This window comes from Astyanax mexicanus, chromosome 1 (assembly GCF_023375975.1).
Source record: "Astyanax mexicanus isolate ESR-SI-001 chromosome 1, AstMex3_surface, whole genome shotgun sequence".
NCBI classification, from domain to species: Eukaryota; Metazoa; Chordata; class Actinopteri; order Characiformes; family Acestrorhamphidae; genus Astyanax; species Astyanax mexicanus.
This window is the reverse complement of record NC_064408.1, coordinates 31599910-31625924: the sequence shown is the minus strand read 5'-3', so window position 1 is coordinate 31625924 and position 26015 is coordinate 31599910. Positions and strand designations below refer to the sequence as shown.

The 26015-nt window shown below is 38.9% G+C and overlaps 1 protein-coding gene and 2 non-coding genes across 3 annotated transcripts; 2 read left to right on the top strand and 1 right to left on the bottom strand.

Annotated features, from left to right (window-relative positions):
- The first annotated feature begins 12529 nt into the window (after positions 1–12529).
- trnat-agu (transfer RNA threonine (anticodon AGU)) lies at positions 12530–12603 on the top strand. The gene has a single exon. It is a non-coding gene; the product is annotated as a tRNA-Thr (tRNA).
- Positions 12604–13190: 587 nt separating this feature from the next.
- On the top strand, positions 13191–13280 carry trnar-ucu (transfer RNA arginine (anticodon UCU)). The gene is given in 2 exon segments: positions 13191–13227; positions 13245–13280. It is a non-coding gene; the product is annotated as a tRNA-Arg (tRNA).
- A 1845-nt stretch (positions 13281–15125) lies between these two features.
- Positions 15126–25814, bottom strand: si:dkey-17o15.2 (UAP56-interacting factor). Its single transcript, XM_049476373.1, has 9 exons — positions 25396–25814; positions 19443–19601; positions 19139–19245; positions 18146–18246; positions 17949–18018; positions 17664–17719; positions 17472–17549; positions 17222–17336; positions 15126–16090 (listed from the first exon to the last, which is right to left on the bottom strand). The coding sequence occupies exons 1-9, from the start codon at positions 25484–25486 to the stop codon at positions 15776–15778; spliced, it is 1092 nt and encodes a 363-aa protein (XP_049332330.1). The 5' UTR covers positions 25487–25814; the 3' UTR covers positions 15126–15775.
- Between the last annotated feature and the right edge of the window lie 201 nt (positions 25815–26015).

Genomic DNA, 26015 nt, shown 5'->3' with positions numbered 1-26015 from the left:
TGGCTTTATAAAGAACAATAACAACAGTGATGTAATTAATATATTATTAACAGAGCCTCCCATCCGATTTGAAAAATAAGTATTTAATGATAATATAAACATTATCGTTTAAATACTATAAATCTATAAAAAATATATATTTATAGATATATATTTACATATACTATAAAGACAAAATATGCTATTTTACGATATTTTTAGTTAAATGCCAAAACATATATTATTATTCTTTATTTAGACCAGTTCTTCGAGATGTGCTTGCTTAACATGTTATGTGATTCTAAGAACTTTAATAACTTATTAATTCTCAATATTTTTTTAGCTTTTTCTGTTATTATGGACTCGTTTACAGCTCTGTCCATTATTCTAGATATTTACAGCTGTTTAGTAATCAGTTAAATAAGTTAGAGTGCTAGCTTTAACACAATTAATGTTTCTAATATTTATTTCTGCAGCAGATTGGATTTATACTATAGGAAAAATTGGAGAGATTTCTTTTTTTTACAGTTTTGTTCCACATTTCTGGTTTGATTTTTTTAGTTAAATTATGATCCAAACAACATTTTATCATATATTTTAATATAATAATTGTAAACACTGATTGTATATCATTTTTATTTTTATTTTGTGTCAGTACATAAATGCTCCAAATTCTACATATGAAAATACTAGATAAATATACATAATATATATAATTTTATACACATAATAAACGCATGTACACATGCAGCAAATATATTTATATTGCAAACGTCAGCAGTGTCTGTACTGTATGTGTTCACACTGAGGTATGCATATATAAACCTTGTTAAGCCCCAGTACTTTTACAGTCTAATGTGAATTTTTGGTTTGCCTGATTAATTTACCTGGGGTGGGTTTCCTGAAAGCTTCGTAACGCTAAGAACTTTGTTAACTCGTACTTAAGATTGATCGTTAATTAAAGAGTGTTTCCCAAATCCGTGCGTAACTAAAGTACTACGTAAACTCGCTCGCAGATTAACGAGTGCCCTCACCCAGTCGTTATTCTTAAAGAGCTTCTTTAGGGGATCTCGACTTGCAGTTCAGCACCTTAAACACCAGGGACCGCCAATTTTGAGGGAGAAAAATTATAATTTCCGCGGTTGAAGCAATTATATTATGTTACTATTAATTATAATAAATGATATTATTATATAATTATTATTATATTATATTATATTATATTATATTATATTATATTATATTATATTATATTATATTATATTATATTATATTATATTATATTATATTATAATGCCAACTTTGTCTGTGGCTTGTTGTCTAACTGGGCATATTGGAAATGAACAATCAAACCCACGAATACATAATTAAAATCCAGATTCCTGCAGATGATGTTCACGGTCTAAGCAAAGCTGCAAAGTCTCCAAGTCCGTGGATTCTGTAATCAGGCTGTTACTGTGCCATACACACACTTATATACAATTCCCACCAGCCCGGGAATTACAGCACAACACTATATATTTCCATGCTATTGGGAAAATCCCTGGTACTGTAGGTCCGGTGCAGGGGACGCCTGCGGTGTCTTTAATCACACCTACACATATTGTAAAGGGTATCGGTGAATGTGCAGGTAATATTTAATAATATTCCTTAATCAGGTGCTTCTAACCAACATTGTGGCCGTTCATCTGGGCAAACTCTGGGGTGTGTCAGCTCGCAAATATATAAATACCAGTCAAAAGTTGGACACGTCTCATTCAATGTTTTTGTTTATTTTTTTTTACATTGTCGATTAATATTAAAACCATGAAAACTATTAATTGAAGCATATGGAATTATCTAGTAAACAAAAAGGTGCATGGCCTTCACAATCCCCTGACATAAACCCAACTGAGATGGTGAATTAGGATGAGCTGAAGCTTTACAGAGTGTCTAAAGTATAAAACATACTCCTGTTGGTTTAATATATATTTATATATATATATTACATTACATTACATTACATTACATTACATTTGGCAGACGCTTTTGTCCAAAGCGACTTACAATAAGTGAGTGCAGGTAGGAAGGAGCCTGTACTGTCATCACCTTGTAGGCGATTGTAAGCACTTTGAATTTGATGCGAGCAGCAACCGGTAGCCAGTGGAGCTCAATGAGCAGCGGAGTGACATGTGCCCGTTTTGGTTGGTTGAAGACCAAACGTGCTGCTGCATTCTGAATCATCTGTAGTGGTTTTACTACACAGGCCGGGAGGCCAGTTAGTACGGCATTGCAGTAGTCGAGGCGTGAGATTACCACAGCTTGTACCAGGAGTTGGGTGGCCTGTTGCGTCAGAAACGGTCGAATTTTTCCGATGTTGTAAAGCGCAAAGCAGCAGGATCGAGCAACTGAGGCCACACGGTGCGTGAAGAGAAGCTGGTCATCAACCATGACACCCAGGTTCCTAGCAACCTTTGTCGGTGAGAGAGAGAGTCGATGGTTATGGCAAAGTTGTGTTGAATAGAAGGTTTTGCTGGTATGACCAGAAGTTCAGTCTTTGAGAGGTTTAGTTGGAGGTGATGTTCCTTCATCCATGCGGATATGTCTGAGAGACACTGTGATATTCGTGCAGAGATTGAGTGATCATCTGGTGAGAACGACAGGTATAGCTGAGTGTCGTCAGCAAAGCAGTGGTAGGAAAAACCATGTGAGCGGATAACCCGACCTAGAGAGGTGGTGTATATTGAGAAGAGAAGAGGTCCCAGTACCGAACCCTGGGGAACCCCAGTGGGTAACGAGTGGGCTGGGGACAGCCGTCCTTGCCATGACACCCTGAACGAGCGCCCAGTGAGGTACGATCTGAACCATGACAGCGCATTGTCTGAGATCCCATGTTCGAGAGTATAGTTAGGAGGAAGTCATGGTTGACTGTGTCGAAAGCAGCCGAGAGGTCCAGCAGAATGAGCACTGAGGACTGTCCTGCAGCTCTAGCAGTTTTTAACGCTTCTGTCACAGACAACAGAGCCGTCTCAGTAGAGTGTCCTTTCTTGAAACCAGATTGGTTCTGGTCCAGGAGGTCATTTTGGGTGAGGAAGCCAGAGACTTGATTGAGAGCTGCTCTTTCTAATGTTTTAGAAAGAAAAGGCAGTAATGAGACCGGTCTGTAGTTATCAACCTGGGCGGGGTTGAGAGAAGGCTTTTTAAGCAGTGGTGTGACCTGTGCTTGTTTAAAAGCAGTCGGGAACACACCAGATGTTAAAGAGGCATTGATCGTGTGAGTAATAGCCGGAATGATTGCAGGTGCAATGGTTTGCAGAAGGTCTGAAGGAATCGGGTCAAGTGGACACGTAGTAGGACGGCTACGCGTTAGGAGAGCCAGTGTCTCGTTCTCAGTGAGAGGAGCGAACGAGGAGAAAGCGACGCCTTCGGCAGAGGGATACCGGGCAGCAGAGCATGATGTAGGACTGCTACATGTCGCATCAGTAAACTGTCTGCTGATAGCTGCCACTTTCCCAGTAAAGAATGAGGCAAGAGCTTCAGCCGTAAGGCAGGTAGCCGGAGAAGTAGGTAGAGATAGGAGGTGGAGTAGGTGGAGGGTTGAGTAGTGTTTTGAATGTAGCAAATAGTTTCCGGGAGTCTGTGAGGGAGCTGATTTTTTGTGATAGAATTCAGCTTTAGCAGCAGTGAGGCTGGCTGAAAAAGAAGCCAGGAGCAGTTGGTAGTTTTTTAGGTCTGTCTGGTTTTGCTTTTTTTGCCATTTTCTTTCAGCAGCTCTGAGTTTGGAGCGTAGTTCCCTGAGCGTGTCATTTTTGAGCCATGGCTGCGGTTTGCTTGGTTTAATGGCTCGAGATGTTTGAGGACAGAGGTCGTCCAAACAGGAGCTTAATGTGGAGCAAAGAGTATCAGTGGCATCATTAACATTAAGTGATGAAAATGAGCCTAATGGAGGCATATTGTCAGTCACCAGCGAGGAGTACTGGTCTGCTGGGAGATCTCGAAGATTTCGGCGGAACGAGACCATAGGAGTAGCTGTGGGTTTTTTCGAAATGCGAACGTTGAGTTGCATGAAGAAGTGGTCTGAGAGGTGTAGAGGAGTGACAGTTAAAGAGTCGGTGTCACAGTTACGAGTGAAGATCAGGTCTAGATGTTTGCCAGCTTTATGTGTTGGGGGGCTGGGGACCTGCTCCAGATCGAAAGACTGCATGAGGGATGAGAAGTCTGTGAAGCTGTTACTGTCATGATGGATGTTCATATCCCCTAGAATGAGCATGGGGCAATCTTGCTCGGGGATAGAAGACAGTAGCAGTATATATTTACATACATATATGTATTATTATATTATTTTTATATTATTAATAATTATAATAATAATAAAATAATATTACTATTAATAATATTAGTATAATATCTATTAATATAATATATATTAACAATAATATTTTTAAAGAAGTAATAAAAAATTAATGTTTTAAAATAGATTAGATTTTTGAGTATTTATTTAGTCATATGTATCTTTAGGAGTATTTTAATAATGCCAAAGTACATCCTTTTGTAATTTAAATATTAGAATATGTTTAATGTTGTTGATTACAACACATTTCTACGTTTTTAGGGTGTAATAGTGAATAAATACTGCATATTGGCAGTGTTGAATCGATATTTGTGGATCGATTGAGTGCGCTGTTTTGGGGGAGGAGTCAACAAAGTGTCACGCCTGGCCCTGTTTCCTGTCTGTCCTCGTGCCTGTGTTGTCCCACGTGACCCGTGCCCCTGTGTTCTGCCTGTGATTTTCCATTACCTCATGTCTCATTTGTAGCTCCACCCCTTCCCCAGGTGTTTCCACTCCCAGTGTGTTTCCTGTTATGTTAAAAAGCTTTCCTCTGTCACCTGTCCTGGTCGGTCTTTGCACTGTCCCCCGTTGTCTGTCCCTCTGCGTTTCTCTGTCTTCAGTGTTTTCATAGCCTTAGCCCGAGTCCCTTGTTCTTTGTTTGTAGTATATATTTATCTTCCTGTTTATTCTGTTATTTTCTAGTTCCCTGTGTTTTCCCTAGTTTATTCCCTTGCCCTGTTTTAGTTTATCCCGCCTAGTTTTATAGTCTCCCCGTTTGTTTATCTTTAGTATCTCTTGTTTGTTTCCGTGTTCCCTATTCACCTGCTTAGTGTTTAGTCTTTAGTTATTCCCTGTTTATGTTCTTAGCTCTGTTTAGTTTCTGGTTTAGTAGCCTCCCTATTTGTTTTAGTTTTATCTTGCCTCCGTTTCTTGTTTATTTCTTTGTTTCGCTGTTCTTTGTTTATTTGTTTATATTTATTTAATAAATTCGCCCTACCTGTGTTTACGTCCGCCTCCTCGTCTCTCTGCCTGGGTCAACCCTGACAAAAAGACCGACCTTATGGATGTAAACCAGTGGCATGCTGCTCGGAAGGCGGACCTGGAATTTCTCCGCCTCCTCGCCGAGCAAATCCGAGGAGATGAACCGCTCCCAGCGCCTTTCCTTGGGTTGGAGCCCGTCAGCCCAGCTTCAGTGGCGCCCACCGAGACCCACAAGGGGATCCCGTGGACTGGCTCCAGGATGGCGATCCGCCATGCTCCATTCGGGACCCCGGCGTTGGAATCCCCGAGGCCCCAAGGACGCCGCAGGCCTCGGGGTAGACGTTTTAAGGGGTCCCGCCAGCCGGAGGGGAAGCCCGTTTCCGGGGAGGATTTTCTTGGGGGGGCGCTTGGGCTGTGTGCGGTCAGCCTCGATCCTCGCCCCGACGAGGACGGGGGTGGCATGGATGCAGGCTGTGAGGAGTCCTATTCCTGGGACTACTCCGATCTCCTCACACCTGCGTCCAGTGAAGAGGAGTTTGAGGACTGCCCTCCTACACCAGCCCGCCAGCCGCTCCTTCCTCCCGCGGTAGCTGCCGATCCGCGCTCTGTGTCTTTCGCGGTGGCAGCCGAACCGGTGGCAGTGGAATCGCGCTCCGAGACCCCCTGCGCGGCGAGCCAGCCGCGGGCAAAGACTTTCCCCGCGCTCCTCACGCCGGACTCTGCACGAGAGAGTAGGAATCCAGTCCGGGTTTTTACTTCACCCGCAGCTTCGGGCTCCAGTGCTGCAGCGGATCTCTTCATGCCACGCCCCGTGAAGCACGCGTCTGAGGCGCTGCACCCCATGATACAAGCGGCGGCCGCGCCGCTCTCCGAGATTTCAGCGGCGGCCGCGCCGCTCTCTGAGATTTCAGCGGCGGCCGCGCCGCTCCCCGAGACTTCAGCGGCGGCCGCGCCGCGCTCACAGACTGCAGCGGCGGCCGCGCCGCTCTCCGAGACTTCAGCGGCGGCCGCGCCGCTCTCCGAGACTTCAGCGGCGGCCGCGCCGCTCTCCCAAGCCCCAGCAGTCCCAGCTGCTCCAGCTCAAGCCCCAGCAGTCCCAGCTGCTCCAGCTCAAGCCCCAGCAGTCCCAGCTGCTCCAGCTCAAGCCCCAGCAGTCCCAGCTGCTCCAGCTCAAGCCCCAGCAGTCCCAGCTGCTCCAGCTCAAGCCCCAGCAGTCCCAGCTGCTCCAGCTCAAGCCCCAGCAGTCCCAGCTGCTCCAGCTCAAGCCCCAGCAGTCCCAGCTGCTCCAGCTCAAGCCCCAGCAGTCCCAGCTGCTCCAGCTCAAGCCCCAGCAGTCCCAGCTGCTCCAGCTCAAGCCCCAGCAGTCCCAGCTGCTCCAGCTCCGGCACCAGCAGTCCCAGCTGCTCCAGCTCCGGCACCAGCAGTCCCAGCTGCTCCAGCTCCGGCACCAGCAGTCCCAGCTGCTCCAGCTCCGGCACCAGCAGTCCCAGCTGCTCCAGCTCCGGCACCAGCAGTCCCAGCTGCTCCAGCACCAGCAGTCCCAGCTGCTCCAGCACCAGCAGTCCCAGCTGCTCCAGCACCAGCAGTCCCAGCTGCTCCAGCACCAGCAGTCCCAGCTGCTCCAGCACCAGCTCAAGCACCTGCAGCTCCCAGAACTATGTTTGTTCCAAGGCCCCGTATTTCCAGGCCTGCTCCAAGGCCTCCTGACTTTGCCCCCAGTTATGTGCCCAGGCTGTCCCCACAGACTTTTGCCAGTCCTGGGCACCCACCTATGTTTTTGGTCCCCCTGTCTCTCCCTGTCCTGGTCCCTGTATCTGTGAGTGTTCCAGTTCCTGTCCCCGGTGGTTTCTCTGTTCCTGTCCCTGTTACTGTGTTTGTTTCCGTCCCTGTCAATGTTCTTGTCCCTGTTCCCATGTCCGGTCCCGTCCAGTCTCCGTCACCTGTCCAGTTCCCCGTCCAGTCTCCGTCACCTGTCCGGTTCCCCGTCCAGTCTCCGTCACCTGTCCGGTTCCCCGTCCAGTCTCCGTCACCTGTCCGGTTCCCCGTCCAGTCTCCGTCACCTGTCCAGTTCCCCGTCCAGTCTCCGTTCCCCGTCCAGTCTCCGTCACCTGTCCAGTTCCCCGTCCAGTGTCCGTTCCCTGTCCAGTCTCTGTCCCCTGTCCTGTCTCCATCTCCTGTCCAGTTCCCTGTCCAGTCTCCCGTTCGGTCTCCTGTTTTCCCCGGCCTCTCCCTGCCGCCAGCCCCCGGGGTTTGTTTTTCCGCGCCTCGGGAGCTGCGCGTTTAGGGGGAGGTTTCTGTCACGCCTGGCCCTGTTTCCTGTCTGTCCTCGTGCCTGTGTTGTCCCACGTGACCCGTGCCCCTGTGTTCTGCCTGTGATTTTCCATTACCTCATGTCTCATTTGTAGCTCCACCCCTTCCCCAGGTGTTTCCACTCCCAGTGTGTTTCCTGTTATGTTAAAAAGCTTTCCTCTGTCACCTGTCCTGGTCGGTCTTTGCACTGTCCCCCGTTGTCTGTCCCTCTGCGTTTCTCTGTCTTCAGTGTTTTCATAGCCTTAGCCCGAGTCCCTTGTTCTTTGTTTGTAGTATATATTTATCTTCCTGTTTATTCTGTTATTTTCTAGTTCCCTGTGTTTTCCCTAGTTTATTCCCTTGCCCTGTTTTAGTTTATCCCGCCTAGTTTTATAGTCTCCCCGTTTGTTTATCTTTAGTATCTCTTGTTTGTTTCCGTGTTCCCTATTCACCTGCTTAGTGTTTAGTCTTTAGTTATTCCCTGTTTATGTTCTTAGCTCTGTTTAGTTTCTGGTTTAGTAGCCTCCCTATTTGTTTTAGTTTTATCTTGCCTCCGTTTCTTGTTTATTTCTTTGTTTCGCTGTTCTTTGTTTATTTGTTTATATTTATTTAATAAATTCGCCCTACCTGTGTTTACGTCCGCCTCCTCGTCTCTCTGCCTGGGTCAACCCTGACACAAAGACGTTCTTTAACCTCCTTCGTTAATTTTCGCTTTGCGAAGCTCTTTGGGAAACACTCGCAGAACTGGCTCGTTCTTTACTCACGTAATTCGTTAGTTCGTCCGTTATTCGCTAAGGTTGATCGTTTTCGGGAAACCCACCCCTGATCTGGTAATAATTACTTTACTGCTTCTCCTCATTTAAAACTAATTATACTTGAATAGAGCTTAACCCAAACACCTACATCTGTATCAGTAATATTGCTAAATATTAAACTAAAAAACGACATTAAAATTACTATTAAATTCTGTTTTAATAGATGTTTAAAATTATAGCAATGGTTATACAAATAAATAAAATGTTCTTTTCATGTACAGTATTTATTTATTTATTTATTTATTCACAGAAACAACAACTGTAATGATGCTCACCACAGTATCATCAGTATCACCAGCTGTAGTGAACCAGTGCACCTGCAGTGATAACGGTAGGACTTGTACTCTGGTTAAATAAACTCTTATAACTCAGCTTGTTTCTACTGTAGATTTCAGTTCAGCAGATCAGTTACTGTATAGATGTGTAAAATAACACAGCATGGGATCATCGTGGAATGTGAGGATACATTATGTTCGCAGTGATAATTATATTTTACAGTGTGCAGCTGTGTCTGCTAATGTGACTAAACTTCTGCACAATAAATCAGACAATTAGATTATATATGTATATATATATATATATATATATATATATATATATATATATATATATATATATAATTATATTCATATAATGTAGTTTGTGGAACTGTTATATATATATATATATATATATATATATATATATATATATATATATATATATATATATATATATATATATATATATATATACTGTATATTTATATACAGTCACTTAAAGAAGTATTTATACCCACACTTAAACATATTTTATTGAGATTTTATGAGATCGACTAACAAAAGTAGAACATAATTTTCAAGTGGAAAAAAGCACAAGTTCTGCACACCACAAATCTGCCCTTTATGAAGAGTGGGGAAAAAAACATTGTTAAAAGAAAACATAAAAAGTGCCATTTGCAGTTTGTAGCCACAAGCCATGTAGAAACACAGCAAACATGAGGTGTTTAGATTCAGAATGACATGTTGGAATTCAGCTCTGCAGTGCAGCCCCAGGCCTTGATGCTACCACCATCACTGGTAATTGTAGGCAGGATATAGTTGCCTTAATACTCATCAAGGAATCTGCCTGGAAAACCACTGGCTTCTGCTTTGTAGCTCAGTTTTAATCTTCTATTAGTATTTTTTTAGGAGAGAACAATTCAATTTTTTACATTCTCAGAGAGCTCCTTGCCATGAGGTGCAATGTTGAATATCCAGTTGCCATGAAAAGGATTCTAGTAGCAACATGTGAAGTTCTGGTGAATTATAAAATAATAAAATATTTGCAGAAAGTATGTACTCATTTCATTGGATATTGGATATGACTCTGCCACCACCAGGAATTGAAAAGCTTAGACAGCTATCCTACACCACACCATCTCTTTCTAAAAGTTGGAGAAAATGGTTGTGAGGGTTGTTTTCTTTTCTTTTCTGTTCTTGTTGCTCAGGGTTGATGGTGTTTGTGACGTTGTGGCTGTTTGAGGTCATCATCCTGGTGTCGCTGTTGGTCGGAGCGTTTTATATCTACAGCAGAATCTACAGGAAGCAGAGAGCGGCTGAGAGTAAGAGCTGTGTGTTTATTATAGACTATATTAACTGTAGATCTGACCAATCACCATCTGATCACCTCTAATTAACCTGCTCTACACTCACTGGACACTTTATTGGAAACACCCACCTTCAGGAGCTCCACCTACTGCTCAGTTTCTGACCACAGGACCGCTGAGGGTTGGTTCCCAGTACAGTAGTGATACTGGTGTGGTCGTGTTGATGGAAGTGTGTGTGGTGCTGGTTTGAGTGGATCAGGACCAGTGGTCTTACTGCTTAGGTCCAGAGTGGGTGCACCAGCCCATAATACCCAGATAAGAGCAGCTAATCATGGGTAACACTGTCCATCAGCAGTTAGAGCTCCAGCCTCTAACTGAACACCAGCAGGGTGGCGCTACATCGGAGGGGTTTTAAGATAAAATGATCGATGTATATACGTTCACATGATAATCAGAACGTTGTGGATCAGAACAGTTTAAAGTGTGCGGGGGTCAACCAAAGGTCACCTAATTCCAATGTGATTCTTCTAGGAGGGGGAGGAGCCTCTGTAGACCAATCAGAACCAAGAGGAGGAGGAGAACCCCATCACAGTACCAGAGAAACCACTTGACCCTTCCAGTCTGACACACCCACACACTTCTGGAGTTTCCACTGAGGAGAATATAAACATTTATACACCCATTCAAATCTTCACTGTAGTAATAACATGTTTATTATAGGCTAAAGATTTATTTTTAAGTAACATGCCATGCACTAAGTCATAACATTTTATCGTGTACCATCATACTAATATTGTTGCCAATTGTCCCATTTTATAAAAATACTGTTCTAAAGAATGCATTTATTACATATTGATGTTATTTGATTTAGAAATATTAAATACATCAAAATATCAATACATTAAAATAATAATTTAAAAACTTAAAATAATAACCTGTTAATTCACTTATAAATAACAATTAAAATATGTGTTTGGTTTGTATGAGGTGAGAATCGGCTTCCATTGAGAAAAAAGGTAAGTGCTCTTTTTTTTTTATTTACGTTACAGCCATATCTCACTGCTACACAGATTAGCCTAGTTTAGCATATTGTTTATCACAGTAACATCTGGTAGGGTTAGCATTTAGCTTAGTACACAGCTAACACCAAGCTAGGCACTGAATTTTCATGTTTTTGAGATTTTCATTCTTTTTTTTTATTAATAAAATGATTTTGTTAAAAGTTTGAATATTTTTGAATAAATCTGACAAAAGCTAAAGGTGTGTAGGGCATCTCCATTTATTACCATGTAGGTATTATAACTACTAGGGGTTACAATACGTCTGTAGAATCTAAGCATCAACTCAAGCTTTTTACTCTTTAAGTAAAAGTGTAAGTACTGATTTCAAAACTTGGAGAGGCTTCATAACACCTTATAATAATCTGTTCATTAGAATATTATTCATGTTAATATAAGGTATTTTTAAATATGTCTATATTAATGCTAGCATTTTATATATCCTGTTATGTCTGTCGCTATAAGTAAGTTACTTATTGAAGTTTATGATGCTCATTATAAAGTATTATATATACCGTATAATGCATTATAAATTTGTTTGAGGTTTAGGATTTGTCACTTTCATCCACTGAACTCTTATTGTTGAACTATTCCAATGAAGTTTAACATTATGGGCCAATTAACATTAAACATTGTCTATTTGCAGGGAAGGTTCTGCCCTCTAGTGGATATAAAATAACAGTTCAGATTATTACGATATTAGAAGCCAAATATAGAAAATGTTGGCACAGTATTAAAAATGCCAAATAAAAACAATGTCTCTTACATTTACTTTGAATATTATTTGATTGCCGACAGTATGAACGTGAACATCTTAATTTATTTATTTATTATACATCCATTCTTGCATTTTAGCCATTCTGCACATACAAAATGAAAGAAACAAATACCTAAATATAGAATTGCCATTAGAACCAGCATTCTTCGTTTTATGAATTATACCAGAAGAAATAACAAATAGAAATCAGATATCAGGAATTTTTATTTTAATTGCTAAGAAAATGATTAGGTCTCCTGGCCAAAACCAGCTTCCCTCAATAAAACAAAGGAGGGAAATGGTTGAGAATGTATTTTTAATGGAAAACAAAACTGCTAACCTACAATTAAAAACAGACACATTGCAAAGAGTTGTGAGTATAATAAACCTTTAAATAGATCAAACAAAATACCTTCACATTTACTTCTTTAAATGTTGATCAAAGATTATACATTATACAGAGGAACAGTCATTATTTATCATGAGAATGAATAAAGGAATGTTGACATGAATCATGCCACTGATATTCTGGTGAGATTCTCTTAAAATTCACAAATCAATTTAATAATGCCTTCCCATTTAGAAAATTTAAGTTGGATCCATGAATGAATATTTTCAGTTGTCAGATATTCAGTGCATCCCTAGAATCCAATAGGCAGTGTCAAATAAAACAGTAAAATGACAAGGGGAGCACAAATTGGCATTTTGACCAATATTCCAGTGACAGTCTGTCCTGAATATTTGAGTTATGATTATGCAACTGTTTTGTCGTGTGGCGCCGTGGCTTAGTTGGTTAAAGCGCCTGTCTAGTAAACAGGAGATCCTGGGTTCGAATCCCAGCGATGCCTTATGCTGCCATGCTGTACCTCAGTCCACTGACAACATAGACTGTGTATCTGATTGAAGTCTCTGATTGACAACGTTTGAAATAATAAATACACTGATGGACACCTTAAGTAACACAAATCCACTATTTCAACACGCTCCAGTTCTCGTCCTATGGAAGCTCGTTTTCCCCACTTAAAAATGTATGCATTTATTCTCATTATTAAGTAAATTCAGATTCTCATTATTGTCAGATACAAAGTCAACATCTTCAAATAGCTGGCGGGAATGGGCTTGGTCTTGTCATGGTCTTCGTGATTTTTAATTAATTTAATTATTGATTTGAAATGATTTTGGATCTTTAAAATAAAAATGAAATCTCAGTGTTTGTTTTTACAGTACAACTGATTTTTGCTTTTGCAAACCCAAATATTGCCTCATGCTTTTATTATTATTATTTATCACTTTGTCTTCTGCAGGAAATTGGGGAAGTAGATCAACATAGAGTTTAACTTTGTGCCTCTCTAGTTTGGTTGGTTAAAGTTTCAGTAAACAGTAAACAGCCAATGTTGCATTCAGAACCAGCACAGAACCACCTTATTTCTCCACAGGCTCTGTGGCGCAATGGATAGCGCATTGGACTTCTAGGCTCAGGTTTGAGGCCATTCAAAGGTTGTGGGTTCGAGTCCCACCAGAGTCGCAGGCTTTTTTGCAGTGCGTTAGAAAAAATGTTTGCTACCACATGTGATGTATATAGCTCCAGTCTGTAGCTCCAGCTCTAGCTCTTACTCATACTAGTGTACCCTATAGGAGAAGAAAGGGGCGCTGTTGAAAAATCAATGGAGTTCAGTAAAGTACACCAATGTCAGTAATCTCCTCTCTGAGTGAGTTTGTTACAGAGACTGTAAAAAAGATGGACGCCGTGTCTCCGTTCCCATTCATTCAATGAAAATGAAGCCAAAATCTTCCGCCATGTTGGCGATCCTGCCACCTGATTCTGCGCAGTAGAGACCAGAGGAGGGAGAAAGACTGTGGAGAGCAGCCTACTCATTTAAATAACCCCGCCCCTGAGTGCTGCCTCGCGGTCACAGACTGCAGAGCGGGGCGGAGCGGAGCTGACGGTCTATTATTGGTCCCGCCCATAACCAGCCCTTTTACCATAACCACACCTTTTTTGAATAGAGCTGAATAACGTTTTAAAAACCGAATTCTGTGGGGATATAAAAATTTGACAATATAAGCAGAGGTTACACTAGCTGCTGCATTTAAATAATGGAGGTAGAATTACAGTATATTAGAAAAAAACGTGATTGAATGTTGTCTGTTTTGCCATTGAAACCTATGGGAATGGGTGGAGTTACACAGCTTTCTGCAGCCGAACAGCAGGGGGCGCCCGACCTGTGGTGGCTTCACTTTTAAGAGACGATGCTCTGTCCAGCTATATACAGTCTATGGTTTGTTATAAACCACAATACCACAATACATTTCACCACACAAGCATTTGACAGTGCTAAGTTTAACACAATGATTGTTAAACTACAATTTACTGAAATTACTAGTAACATTAAATTATGATATACAAATACTAATACATCTGCTGTTCAGCTACAAACAGATTATTATTATTATTTATATTGATTTTTTTTTTCAGTTTTTCAACGGAATGGGTGCCGTTTTTTTCTGTTGGCTATATTTTATGAATGGCAGTGAGCGATATGAAGAAACTATTGAGAAACTCCAAACACAGCATTTGTGATTTAGTTTAATCGATTGACAAAATTCGCAAGTCTTAAAATTGCGCTTAATAGCTGAATTAAGCAGTGTAGGCATCACAGCACCCACTTTAGTGGGTGAAAGCACACTTGTATCTCCCACTTACACACCATTTATTTAATTTAATTTACAGGTACTGGTGTTTAATTTTTATATTCTTATCCAGATAACATATGTGTTATCAGGAAAAGAATATGTACTTAGTATTAAAACTTTTCAAAAACTGACATGCACTCACACACCCTATACCTGCACTACTGCTTATACTTGCACCATCCTACCCACTTTAATTCCCCTACAAATGTGAACCTTTAATAACTGTGTGCACTCATTCACTTTACCAGCCATAAGCTTTTATTTCTCTATATTTGCACTAATGTTTATACGGGTCCTGTTTACAATGGTATTGTCATTCCATCTTTAACTTTATCTTCATCTTGACCTTGTTGTATTGTACATATAGTGTCTTATTCTTTTATATTTATATTTTTATCTTGCTGAACTTGTTGTAACTGTGGGAAAGAGAGTAACATAATCTCATCCTCTGTATGTCCTGCACATATGCAATATTGACAATAAAACTACTTGACTTGTAATCTGTGAACACTACGAGACATGACTAAAAGCATACTAGCAACGTGAATTAGGATACAGCTACAACTGGTTCTCACTTAAATTAAACACATTTACAAGCTCAAATCTTAAAATAGCCAACTCATCCACCATTGAGGAAAACTCATATATATCATGACAAAAAAAAAAAACAAACAAATAGTTTCGAAAGAATTAATTTAATATGGCTTGTTGGTCTGGCTTTATGCCACACAATTTAGCAAATGTACAGTTTTTCTAAGGTTTTAAAAACACTTTTTCTTATTGGTTTTGTCCAAATGTAAACCATGTAAACAAATACAAACATATTTACAATATATTCAGAGGCACTTCATTGTATTTTGATGTGTATTTAAAACATTCTAATTTTTAAAACATTGATTAATTTCTAAGTATAAATAGCTTAAAAAAACTGTTTCCATGGCTAAAAATTAAGGCTAAAAACACAAATGAGTTTGTTACACCTCACTCCAGTCACTGAGCTTGTTTACATGCACTCAATTAACCAATCATACTTAGATTTCAAACTCTATCTGATTATTCAAGTGGTCATGTAAACAGCATACTGATTTTTAGGCCTTAATAAAATACAGAATCAAATAAAGAGAGCTGGATTCTAGCTCAGTTATCAGATTTTCCAGCACATGTATATGGTCACTCTGGATTCACGAATTTGGTGGTTATTTTAAAACAGTTTTTTCAGAACAATCTTAAATAAAAAGGTTCAAAAGGACGGTACAGAAATAGAACAAACTGCCTATTCTATAGCCTACACATGGCCTTGCATTGGAAAAATCTTTGTTGTGAGAATCATTGAAGAATGACCATTCGTCCTGCCCTTCTCGCTCCACGGGCTCCACGAGTTCCTCTTCCAACCATTCTTCCTCCTCTTCCTCTGCCTCTTCCTCCTCTTGTCATGGTCATCCCGCCCCTCATCATGCCTCTTCCTCCTCCTCTTCCTCTACCTCTAATGTCTCCTCTGCCTCTAATTTCTCCTCTTCCTCTGCCTCTAATTTCTCCTGTTCCTCTGCCCCGCCCTCGACCACGCCCACTTCCTCTCTCAGCTCTTGGACCTCGCCCACTAAACCTCAGGCTTGTGAATCGGTCATTCAGGGATAGTCCAGTCTGAAAAACAAATTAGAAAACAAAATAAGTGAAGTGCAGGGGTAGCAGGGTGAATTTTAAGGCACATGGATAAAAGTTATTTAGTAGTCAGAATCATTTTCACAGTAGGAACTCTGAGTCTGAAGTTTGTCTCTGGTATGTGGATCTAAATAATCTAAAAATGATTTGATGGTTGGTGCGGTCTTAAAGTTTTGAAGATGGTATAAAATCACATATATATATATATATATATATATATATATATATATATATATATATATATATATATAATTAATTTAGCTGTTTTATAAAAATATCAAGCTAAATAAACATGTCCAAGGATTTCCTGTCCATTCTGTCATCTTGAGATAACTCAAGAAAGTACCCTTTGACATCAGTGTGATATTAAAATATTATTCTTAATATATTTCTTATATCTCATCTCTTTTATGGTAAAATATCTTGATAATTAAGATCATTTTAGGAAAACAAATTTATTTCTGAAACAGAACAAAGTCACCATTAATAATTCAAAATGTCAGCAACTCTAAGTCAACCACGCTGGGAAAATATGATTATATCTGTGTAAATCTGATGTCTTATAAATATAATAAATAGTCAAGTCCGTTTTAAAAGTAATGGACATCAACAAGGCACAGTTTTTTGAAAATAGCCCAATAGTAAACTTACACCATAGGTGATGTATAATAAATATGCAGGAAAGTTATCCTGCTTGTAGCATGTGTTTATATATATTCCTATTTTTTTTAAACACTGCATCCCTTACAAATGTCTCATACAGAGTTGTTTCTACATTTCTAAGCATGCACAAATTCTTTTAACTTCTCTGAACCAGATTTCAGTAGGTAAAATAAAGGAAGAACCATAAAACATTTATACCAGATTTTCCCAATTTATTATCCAGCTTACTGAAAAGTGCTGCTTGGGGAAAAACATATTTTGGGGAGCTGTCAAAATGCAAGACATACTTTACACACACACACATCCCTGTTTAAAGATCTAAATAAGCAAATCCATTTGAAGTATCTTCAAACTGGCCCTACTGGATCTCACGTCAGGCGGACTGGCCAATCTGGTTGGAGGTGCTTGTACAAGGCAGGCTGGTTGGTGGTAGTGGGTGTGTGCACTCACCTGGTTGGTTGTGGCTTTGTAATTGAAGTGTAGTTGGATGCCTTTGGGCAAAGAGCCTCCTGCTGCTTCAGATGACCTGCCTCGTAGTAGTACACCACCCCGCCTAGGCCTCACCCTGAGAGAGAGAGAGAGAGAGAGAGAGAGAGTAGGAGAAAGAGAGAAAAACATTGTTTTAATGGCGAACCTGTGGCAAAACTTAAAAATGATGTTAAAAAAAGTTATGTTAATGTAAAAATATGGTAATGCTCACTGAGTTTCAGTTGCAGAATGTGCATTGGGCAGTGATACAGTCAGTGTGGATCCTGGAGAAGATGCTGAAGTTGATGGACTATTTTAGAGGTAAAGATGTGATGGACAGAGATTATTTGATAGTCAGATATTTTTCTCTCTCTATTTTTTATCTATTTTAACACAATATAATATATTACCCAAATAAACATACCTTCTTATGTTCTTATGATATCTTTCCACTTTGCCAGTGCCTCTTGTGGCTGTGAACTACAGACAAAAAAAAGTTAATTAATGAAAATTACTTGTAAAATTCATTAACACTACGAATGATTATGTATAATTCAACCTAATATAATTAACAAATGTTGAATTTACAGTCATTTTTTATAGTAATATGTAAAAAATATTTTTGAATACTTTTTTGCATTGAAATTCAGCCATTCAAATAGCAAAAAGGGTTAAAATGCCCATCCATTTTCCTCCATAAACAACTTACCCCTCTGTCTAATGTGAACGGTCTGCCACCTCTCTGAGGAGTTCTCTGAGTGCTTGCTGAAAATGCACTCCTACAACACAATCAATAAGATACATCCTTTACTTAATTACTTTTATCATCATCATTTTATCTCCAGGATGATCGTTTCAGTCAAGTCTTTATATAATGATAAGCAACATAGGAAAACAGCTGTATACCTGTTCAGTCCTCCTCTTCCTCTTCCCCTTCCCCTTCCTCTTCCTCGCCCTCGGAATGTGCCTTGCTGTGGAACCGTGCTCTGATCCAGCAGCTCTTCTCTCTAAAAAAGAAACAGAAACATTCACACCTTCATACAAATTTCTCCACTTCCTGTCTCTACACTGGCCTTGTGGCCTAATTTCTTACAGGTAATTGAGACTGTTACTGAAGTAAACAGATAATATTCAACAGTATTTGCTGTCACATGTAACAGGTGTAAAAGGTACACATTTTCTTTAACTTTTCAGAATTTCCTGTCACATTTCTAGATTTGCTGTTAAATTTCCAAAAAATGCTTTAAAATGTCCAGATTAGCGGTCACATTTCAGAATATGCGTTACATTTCAGAATATGTCGTTACATTTCAGAATTTGCTGTTACATTTCCACATTTTCTATTAAATTTAAATGTCACATTTTCTGCTGCATTTCTAGATTTGCTGTTGTATTATGAATTTGCATTTAAACTTCCAATTTTTCTGTAACCTGTAAATCTTTCAGATTTGCTGCTGCATTTCCAGAATTGCTGTCACATGTCAGAATTTGCTGTCACATTTAACATTTACTGCAGTTACAGATTTACAGTAACATTTCATAAATTGCTGGCACATTTTAAAATTTGCTGTTGCTAATTTTTTCTGCAGTTACAGATTTACAGTAAAATTGGAAAATTTACTGTTGCATCTCCAGAATTTGCTGTCACATTTTACATTTTCTCTTGCTACAGATTTACTGTAACAGAAATTTTTTTTTGCAGAATTTTTGCTGTCACATTTCCAGATTTGCTGTCACATGTATAGCTTTGCTGGTAAGCTTCTGTGTCTGCAATCACAGTGATTTTGAATTTGCTGTTTTAAAGTTGCATTTCTGGATTTGCTTGTCTCAGGGATTTGCACCAGTATTTCATAATATGAAACAATAAGTTCTCATATGTACAGTTTCTCTGACACTGACCGCTGTGCTTGCAGAGGCTCTGTTTAGAGGACTCTGGCCACTCCCCCTCAGTGACCCTCTCCTGCCCACACCTCTGGCTCGGTTCAGCCCACGTGACCTGAAGGACCCTACAACACAAACCAAAACCATTAATGATCCTCTTTTCAGTAGCAAAGACAGACTCAATTAATCACAGCTTGAAAGGAGAGGGGGGGCTGGAAGGGGAGATCGATGCCATAGTGAAGATGGACAGATGGAGGGAGGGATAGAAGCATGGGTGGATGCACAGATAGACAGCCAGATGGTTGTCGCTAACTGCTGTTACCCTGGTACTGCAGAGCTCCTCGTCTGAGGCCTCGCCGCGCCTGTGGAGTCTGGTTCAGCTTCTTCAGGACGTTATTCTTGTTTGCCGCTCGTTTGTTTCTTGCCCTGATCGCGGCTCTTTTCTCTTGCTGCTCTTTTTTATTCAACTTGATGATCTCGTCTGAAGAGGAGGAAAAAAATAAGAATTAGTCAGTTTCTTTGGCACCGCAGTAAAATGAATAGGGATGCACCAATATGGGAATTGTGGGAAAATGTCAGTATCTGACTGCAGATTCTGGTACAGAACCATTTAATAATGTAGGAACTGAGACTACATCCACCTGGGTCAGTATACAGAAAAATATAACATTTATTTTTGTTATAAATTAAATTCTGGTCTTCAGTCTCTAAATTACGAAATGTAAGCTTGAAATATCTGCAATTATCTATTAAATATATTCAAATACTAATAGTGTGCATCCTTACTACTGTTGTAGATTCTAACAGTTAGCCTATTACTATTTAAATAAACCATGCTTTCTTTATGAAGTTATATAAAAACACTGATACTGTAACATATCTTATTAAGACTATGATTTTTTCAGTTATATCTTTCAGCCCTTCATGAGGATCAGTTTTTATATCTTTCTATTGTGTATTTTCTGTATAAATAACAGCTTTCTTTGAGTTAGATGCTGTTTTGTGTCATTTTGAAGAATTATTATAAGCAAATAAAACATAATAAATATCCAGCACCAAAATAGTATTTACATATAACTGAGCCCAGATGACTGCACAGTAAAATTGTATCTTCATTTATTACATTTTATTACTTTTCCCGCACTGTTTAAATAAATGAATGAATGAGTTAAGTTACACTTATACAGCGCCTTTCTAGACACCCAAAGAAGTTTGGGATCATTAACTGTATATAGAGACAATCATTTCTAAAAGATGTGCACTTGGTGATGCATCATAAGGCTCCCCAACACCATGACGTTAAAATGACAATGAAAAAATGTCCATGCTGTTTGTTGAAACTATGTTACATTTAGGTTGAAGTTGGTTTAAAGACATATTTACAATGTCTAAACAAGGTTAAACGGATTCATTTAGGCACAGCTTTTGCAGTTACACTGATCTTCACCTACTTTAGACATGTACTGTACTGCAAAGTTCAGAGCATGTGTTCAGTCACTCCAGCATTTTTATCAAACATCAACTGAAACACTACAATTAAATGGAAGTTCATATTCTCCAGTTAGCAGGTGATTCTATCACCCTGCACGTCAAGCTGTGAGAATTTTATAAAAATATAAACAAAACCTACTTTTATGATGTCTAATACTGTATGGCGTATTATTCTCAGACGATTATAATTTGCATTTACTGAACCGAACTGTGGACCTATAAAGCTCTAAAGCACTAATCTCTCTCACACTGTTTACAGAAAAACATTCAGAAATATTAGTGTTGTTCTGCTCAGCACAAAGCCTTCCCTGCAAACAACAGCTTTTCACAATGACAAAACATACAGCCCTACTATTCAATTTAAACTCACTGATACCAGAAATAACCTGTGTGGTAGTGTTGTTACTAACTAGTTGTGTTGTATTGTCTGTATTGCATTTGTTTTGTTGTGTGTTTCTGTTTGTATTGTCTGTATGAGATATTTTTGGTCAGGGGAACTGCTACAGATGAAATTGAGTATTTATGGCTAACTCTGACTCATTTACTGTAATTTTCTGTTGATAAATGAGCACAGTTCAGTGTCAAATTATCAAATAAATCAGATAAAAAAATTATGTTTTCTGTGGGTGTGGTTCTCAAATAAGGCTAGATAAACAAGCCATAAATCAAAGGGCAGGTGTTGTGGAAATCCAGTTGGACCTAGCACACCTAGCACCTAGTACCTGCAGGTACTTTGCAATGAATGGAGGGATTTTAGAGGAGGAAAATATGACCATAAACTATTATACTGTTGAGATAACATCTCCGTGACCTCCTTCTCTTATCATATCTTCATCTGGCCTTCATCTGAATTTAAAGAAGGCTGACAACTGTGTAAAGAGCAGAATTAGTCAACAAATCATTCGATTTCTGTGTATTTTTTTGTGAGTTTGTATTTTTGTTGTGCATATATTTTTATTTTTATTCATTATCTCATTCAATTTTGCTCTATTGTGAGTTTGTATGACTAGGGTGGACAAAAATGGGTGGGGGGGAGGTGAGCATAGAAAGTTTTGTTTTCCACTGTCATGTAATTGCAACTGCTTTTGATATTGCTCTAAAATATAAAAAATAAAAAAAGGATTTCTGTGTATTTCTAATAAAAACACTGTCTTTATCAAATCCTACAGCACAATTACTCTTTCCTCTGTCAAAAACAAAACAAATCTAAATCATCATTGTAACCTATGCAAAGGTTTTGAACTTTTGTCTAATAGCCCACCTCTGTTCACCCGAGCATTCTGAAGTTCATTGTTCTTAGCGGATGCTAAAACAGGCTTACAATGCTAGCGATAGGGCATAGCATTGCCCATGCAAAGAAATGGCCATTTTTCCACCATTAACAAGCTAGTAGCAAAGTAGCTCCACACTTCATTGGTAGAAATCTGAGAGCCCTGAAATTAAAAGTGAGGCACTGAGTGCACAAGAAGTTTATTAAAAACACTTTTTTCCAACACTGAGGTTGAGGTAGTTCTCCAGTAGTGCTTCCATCTTTAAATTAAGTCACTATAAGGTGACTGATGAGCACAAACGGATCAGTAAGATATGAGAACAAATTACAGAACTCATTCTGCAGAAGTGCCTGAATGCACGAAACAACCAATAGCATAAACTTGGTCACCAGTCAACTTATTTTGACTTAATTTTAAGTAGTAATGTTGATAGTTATTGTATTATGTGATGACTAACTGACTAAATAAAAAAAATATCATAAATCATCAACTACCTCAAAGTACTGTGTGTATAAACAGTGTTTTATTGAGCTATCTGTGCACTTTTAAAGTTCTTAGTGCCTCATTTTAAATGTCAGGGCCGTTTCTACCAATGAAATGTGGAGCTACTTTGAGCTTGTTAATGGTGAAAAATACAGCTTTAACACCCCTTTTAGCAAAAGCAAAGGCTTTTAGGAACAGTTTTTACATATATTCTCATAAAATGTTTTTATTCAATAAAAAGCTATTTAAAACAGAACAGTAACTCGAAAACAGCTGAGTCAGTTAACGTCTCAACTACAGCGTGCGTCATCTTTTACAGATGTCAGGAAACACATCAGTCCAGAGGAACAGCTGTGACATATTAGGTGCTGGATCTCACACTCAAGAAGGAACTCAGCAGAGCATCAGAATGAAACAGCACAGAGACTACCAGTGTGTGCTATTCAAATGCACAGTGTTAATGACATGTCATAGGAATGTGAGAAAAAGGCATGTTCGTGTGATTGGCATGGACAAGGCCTCGGCATCAAACACTGCACTGTATATACACAATATATTGTTTACTTTCTAATAAAATGTACCACTAGTGATGTGCAATACTGTTTAACATGCTGTTTAGTGTGTCTGTGTGTACATTATTATAGTTAAAAGGGTAAGCTTTATTATTAAATAGTACATATTTTGTTCATGCATTATTCATTAGTACATTAAATATAATACACCCCAATTTTTGTATGTTATTAGCACATATACCAATGATCGTATATGAATGCATATAGATGTTTATTTAATTGGACTCAATATGCAAAATTCATAAAATCAATAGAAACAGTGCTTTAAAACTGGGATAAACTGCCATTAAAAACTTTGCGTCATTGTGATGTTGTTAATATCATGTATTTTATGCATATACATATCTATCATGGTCTCTATTCATGGCCACTGAAGAGATAGGGGGGATGGGCTAAAGTAGTCCAAATCTTCCAAGTCTTGTAGAGCATTTGTTAACAAGTAGTACTTAAAACATTTTGAACAAGGGCTGCCAAAACCCACCTGTTCTGCAAAAGGGGTCTAATAGTTCACATCACAGTGTAAAGGATCCTAATGGTTTAACAGCTGTCCTTTAACAGCTGCTTCTAGCTGGATTTTGATGAGCATCTAATGGTACCTAATGTGGCCTACAGCACAATAGTGGTCTTTATTGGTAACCATTAAAACAAAATCCATTTGGAATTGTAGTGGTGATTTCTGTCTTGGTACTTTTATTACTACATTTACTTGCCTTAACCTCTGCACATGATTGTACTATTGCTGGATGTGATACTGAATACATGTACTTATTAAGGTAACAAAAAAAATGCACTACTAATGTATTTCTAGTATATGAACTAAGGATTCATTAATATAGAAAATATTAAAGTAGAGCTGTAAAATGTATGAATATTTCACTGTATCTCGATAACGTTTTTTTAAACTTTTGACAGCATGCTTATCAAGAATATCTGCACACAGTACAAGCTTTATGAATGGAATACAAACAAACTATACATATTTAATGCAAGTAAATTTAATATGAACATTAGAGTGGAGCTTAAACATTTGTGAACCTATTTCTATATTTCTGCATGAATGACCTAAAATATGACCTAAAACATTACCACAAAACTTACCACACTATTTAAATTAGATTAAAGTCAGGACTTTGTCTTGGCCATTCCACAACATTAACTTTATTCTTTATTCTTACCATTCTTTGTGTGCTTGGTCATTGACTTGCTGCATGACCTAACTTCTCTTGAAATTCAGTTAAAGACCAATGTCCTTAGCACGCTTTACTTTCCTCAGTAATCAAATCTGTTTGTTGTTCTTGACATTGTGTTGATTTATCAGACATTAGGGGTGTGCCATATCATATTGTAAGCGATAATATCGCCAACATTTTTGAATATTGGGAACGATATTATACTCTAAAAATATCGTGCCATATCACCCACCCCCACTTATTACATCAGGGTTCTAGTTTTTTACATTTTTATAATTAATATATTTTCCATTATATATCTACTAGAGACAGATTATGTCTGTCCATTATCATTTATTTTACTTTAATCCTGGTTACATGGAGATATTTAGAGTGCATTATAAGTCATCGTGACATTCTGGATCATTGACTTCTGTTACAAATCTGATCAAATTCTTGTTTTTTTTTTTATATCTCAGGTAGGGGTGTGACATAAATCGTATGCAATAATAAAATAAAATTTTCATTTTGTTGCAGTAGTGTATTCTTTAAAAAAAATACATATACATATATATATATATATATATATATATATATATATATATATATATATATATATATATATATATATATATACACATATCGCCAAGAGTATCGTTATCGCGATAATACCATGAAATATCGTGATATTATTTTAGTGCCATATCGCCCACCCCAATCAGACATAATTAAAAAAAACAATAAAAAATTAAACGTTAATTAAAAAAAAGGTTTGTTTTTTAATTATCTGGTAAAGTTGACATTTTGTTTATACGATTTTTTTGTGGGACAGTGATAATATCTAGACAGTAAAGCACTAGGTATTAATAGCACGGTGGCTGGTTAGTGTGTGTATATAGGGCGTAGTAGTGTATGGGTGGGTGTAACGTGTAGTTTCGGTTGTTGTAGTTTTAAATTTAAACATACACAATGGTAGCACTGTTTGACAGGTTAGTACAACTCGACAGAACTTCGGGAGCACTTTTAATATGGTACTTTTTTATATATACATGTTTTTATCTTTAAATATACACAATAGGATAGCAAGCAGGGTTTGACGAGGTAGCGACTCTCGTTTTGGACACAGAGCGACAGCTGAAAGTGTGACAGCTGACTGAACTCTCACAACTTTCACACACCCAACAAGTAAACTACGGAAGCCCAGGAGCCTCTGAACACGACACACTTTCAGTTAACGTTACTGCTTCTGCTTCTGGGTGTTAAACTGGAGTAGTAAAAGTTTCACTAACCTAACGACATGTCGATCTTATCCGCTCCGCTGGTCTGAGCGTCCTCCTCCATCGGCTCGGAGAGCTCCGTGCTCACTGGCTCGTCCCCCATGTTTATGTTTCTTATTCCCTCTGGACTGGATTCACTACTCGCTGTTCTTCCTGAACTCCACACTCCTCAGATAAAACTCTGTTTAGTTTGGTGGGAAATTTCTCCTCTAAAGTCTAAAGTTTGAGGTCTGTTTCTGGAGCTGGGCCGGTTTCAGGTGAGCAGGTCTCGGTGTTGATCGTGTTGGAGTAATGGAGCGGCTGTGCCTGAGAAGGAGCCCTGCCTCACAGAGTGACAGGAATTACCCCGGCAGCCTGACAGCCGCTTAAAATAGCACAGCTCTCCAGCTCCAGCTATTTATCCAGGAGGAGCAGCAGCCCAGCGGACCTGCTCCCCCTGCCGGAGACCGCCCTGCCTTTCACTACAGAGCTTCTGCACACCTCTTTAAAATTCCTGCATAATTTACACATTCAGAGTGAAATGAGGTCAGACTGGTTTGATGTGAAATGTTTCACTACAGCGTTATTTTTTAAAATAATAATCTAATATAATATAATAATGTAATACAATCTATAGATAATGATTATTAAAA

Excerpts from the sequence above, each read along its gene's own strand:
- si:dkey-17o15.2 (XM_049476373.1), bottom strand. The coding sequence starts at position 25,486 with ATGGGGGACGAGCCAGTGAGCACGGAGCTCTCCGAGCCGATGGAGGAG. Across the intron at positions 19,246-19,442 it reads AGGAGCTCTGCAGTACCAGG|GGTCCTTCAGGTCACGTGGG; the intron begins GTAACAGCAGTT and ends TTTGTGTTGTAG. Across the intron at positions 16,091-17,221 it reads ACAAAGCCACAACCAACCAG|ACTGGACTATCCCTGAATGA; the intron begins GTGAGTGCACAC and ends TTTGTTTTTCAG.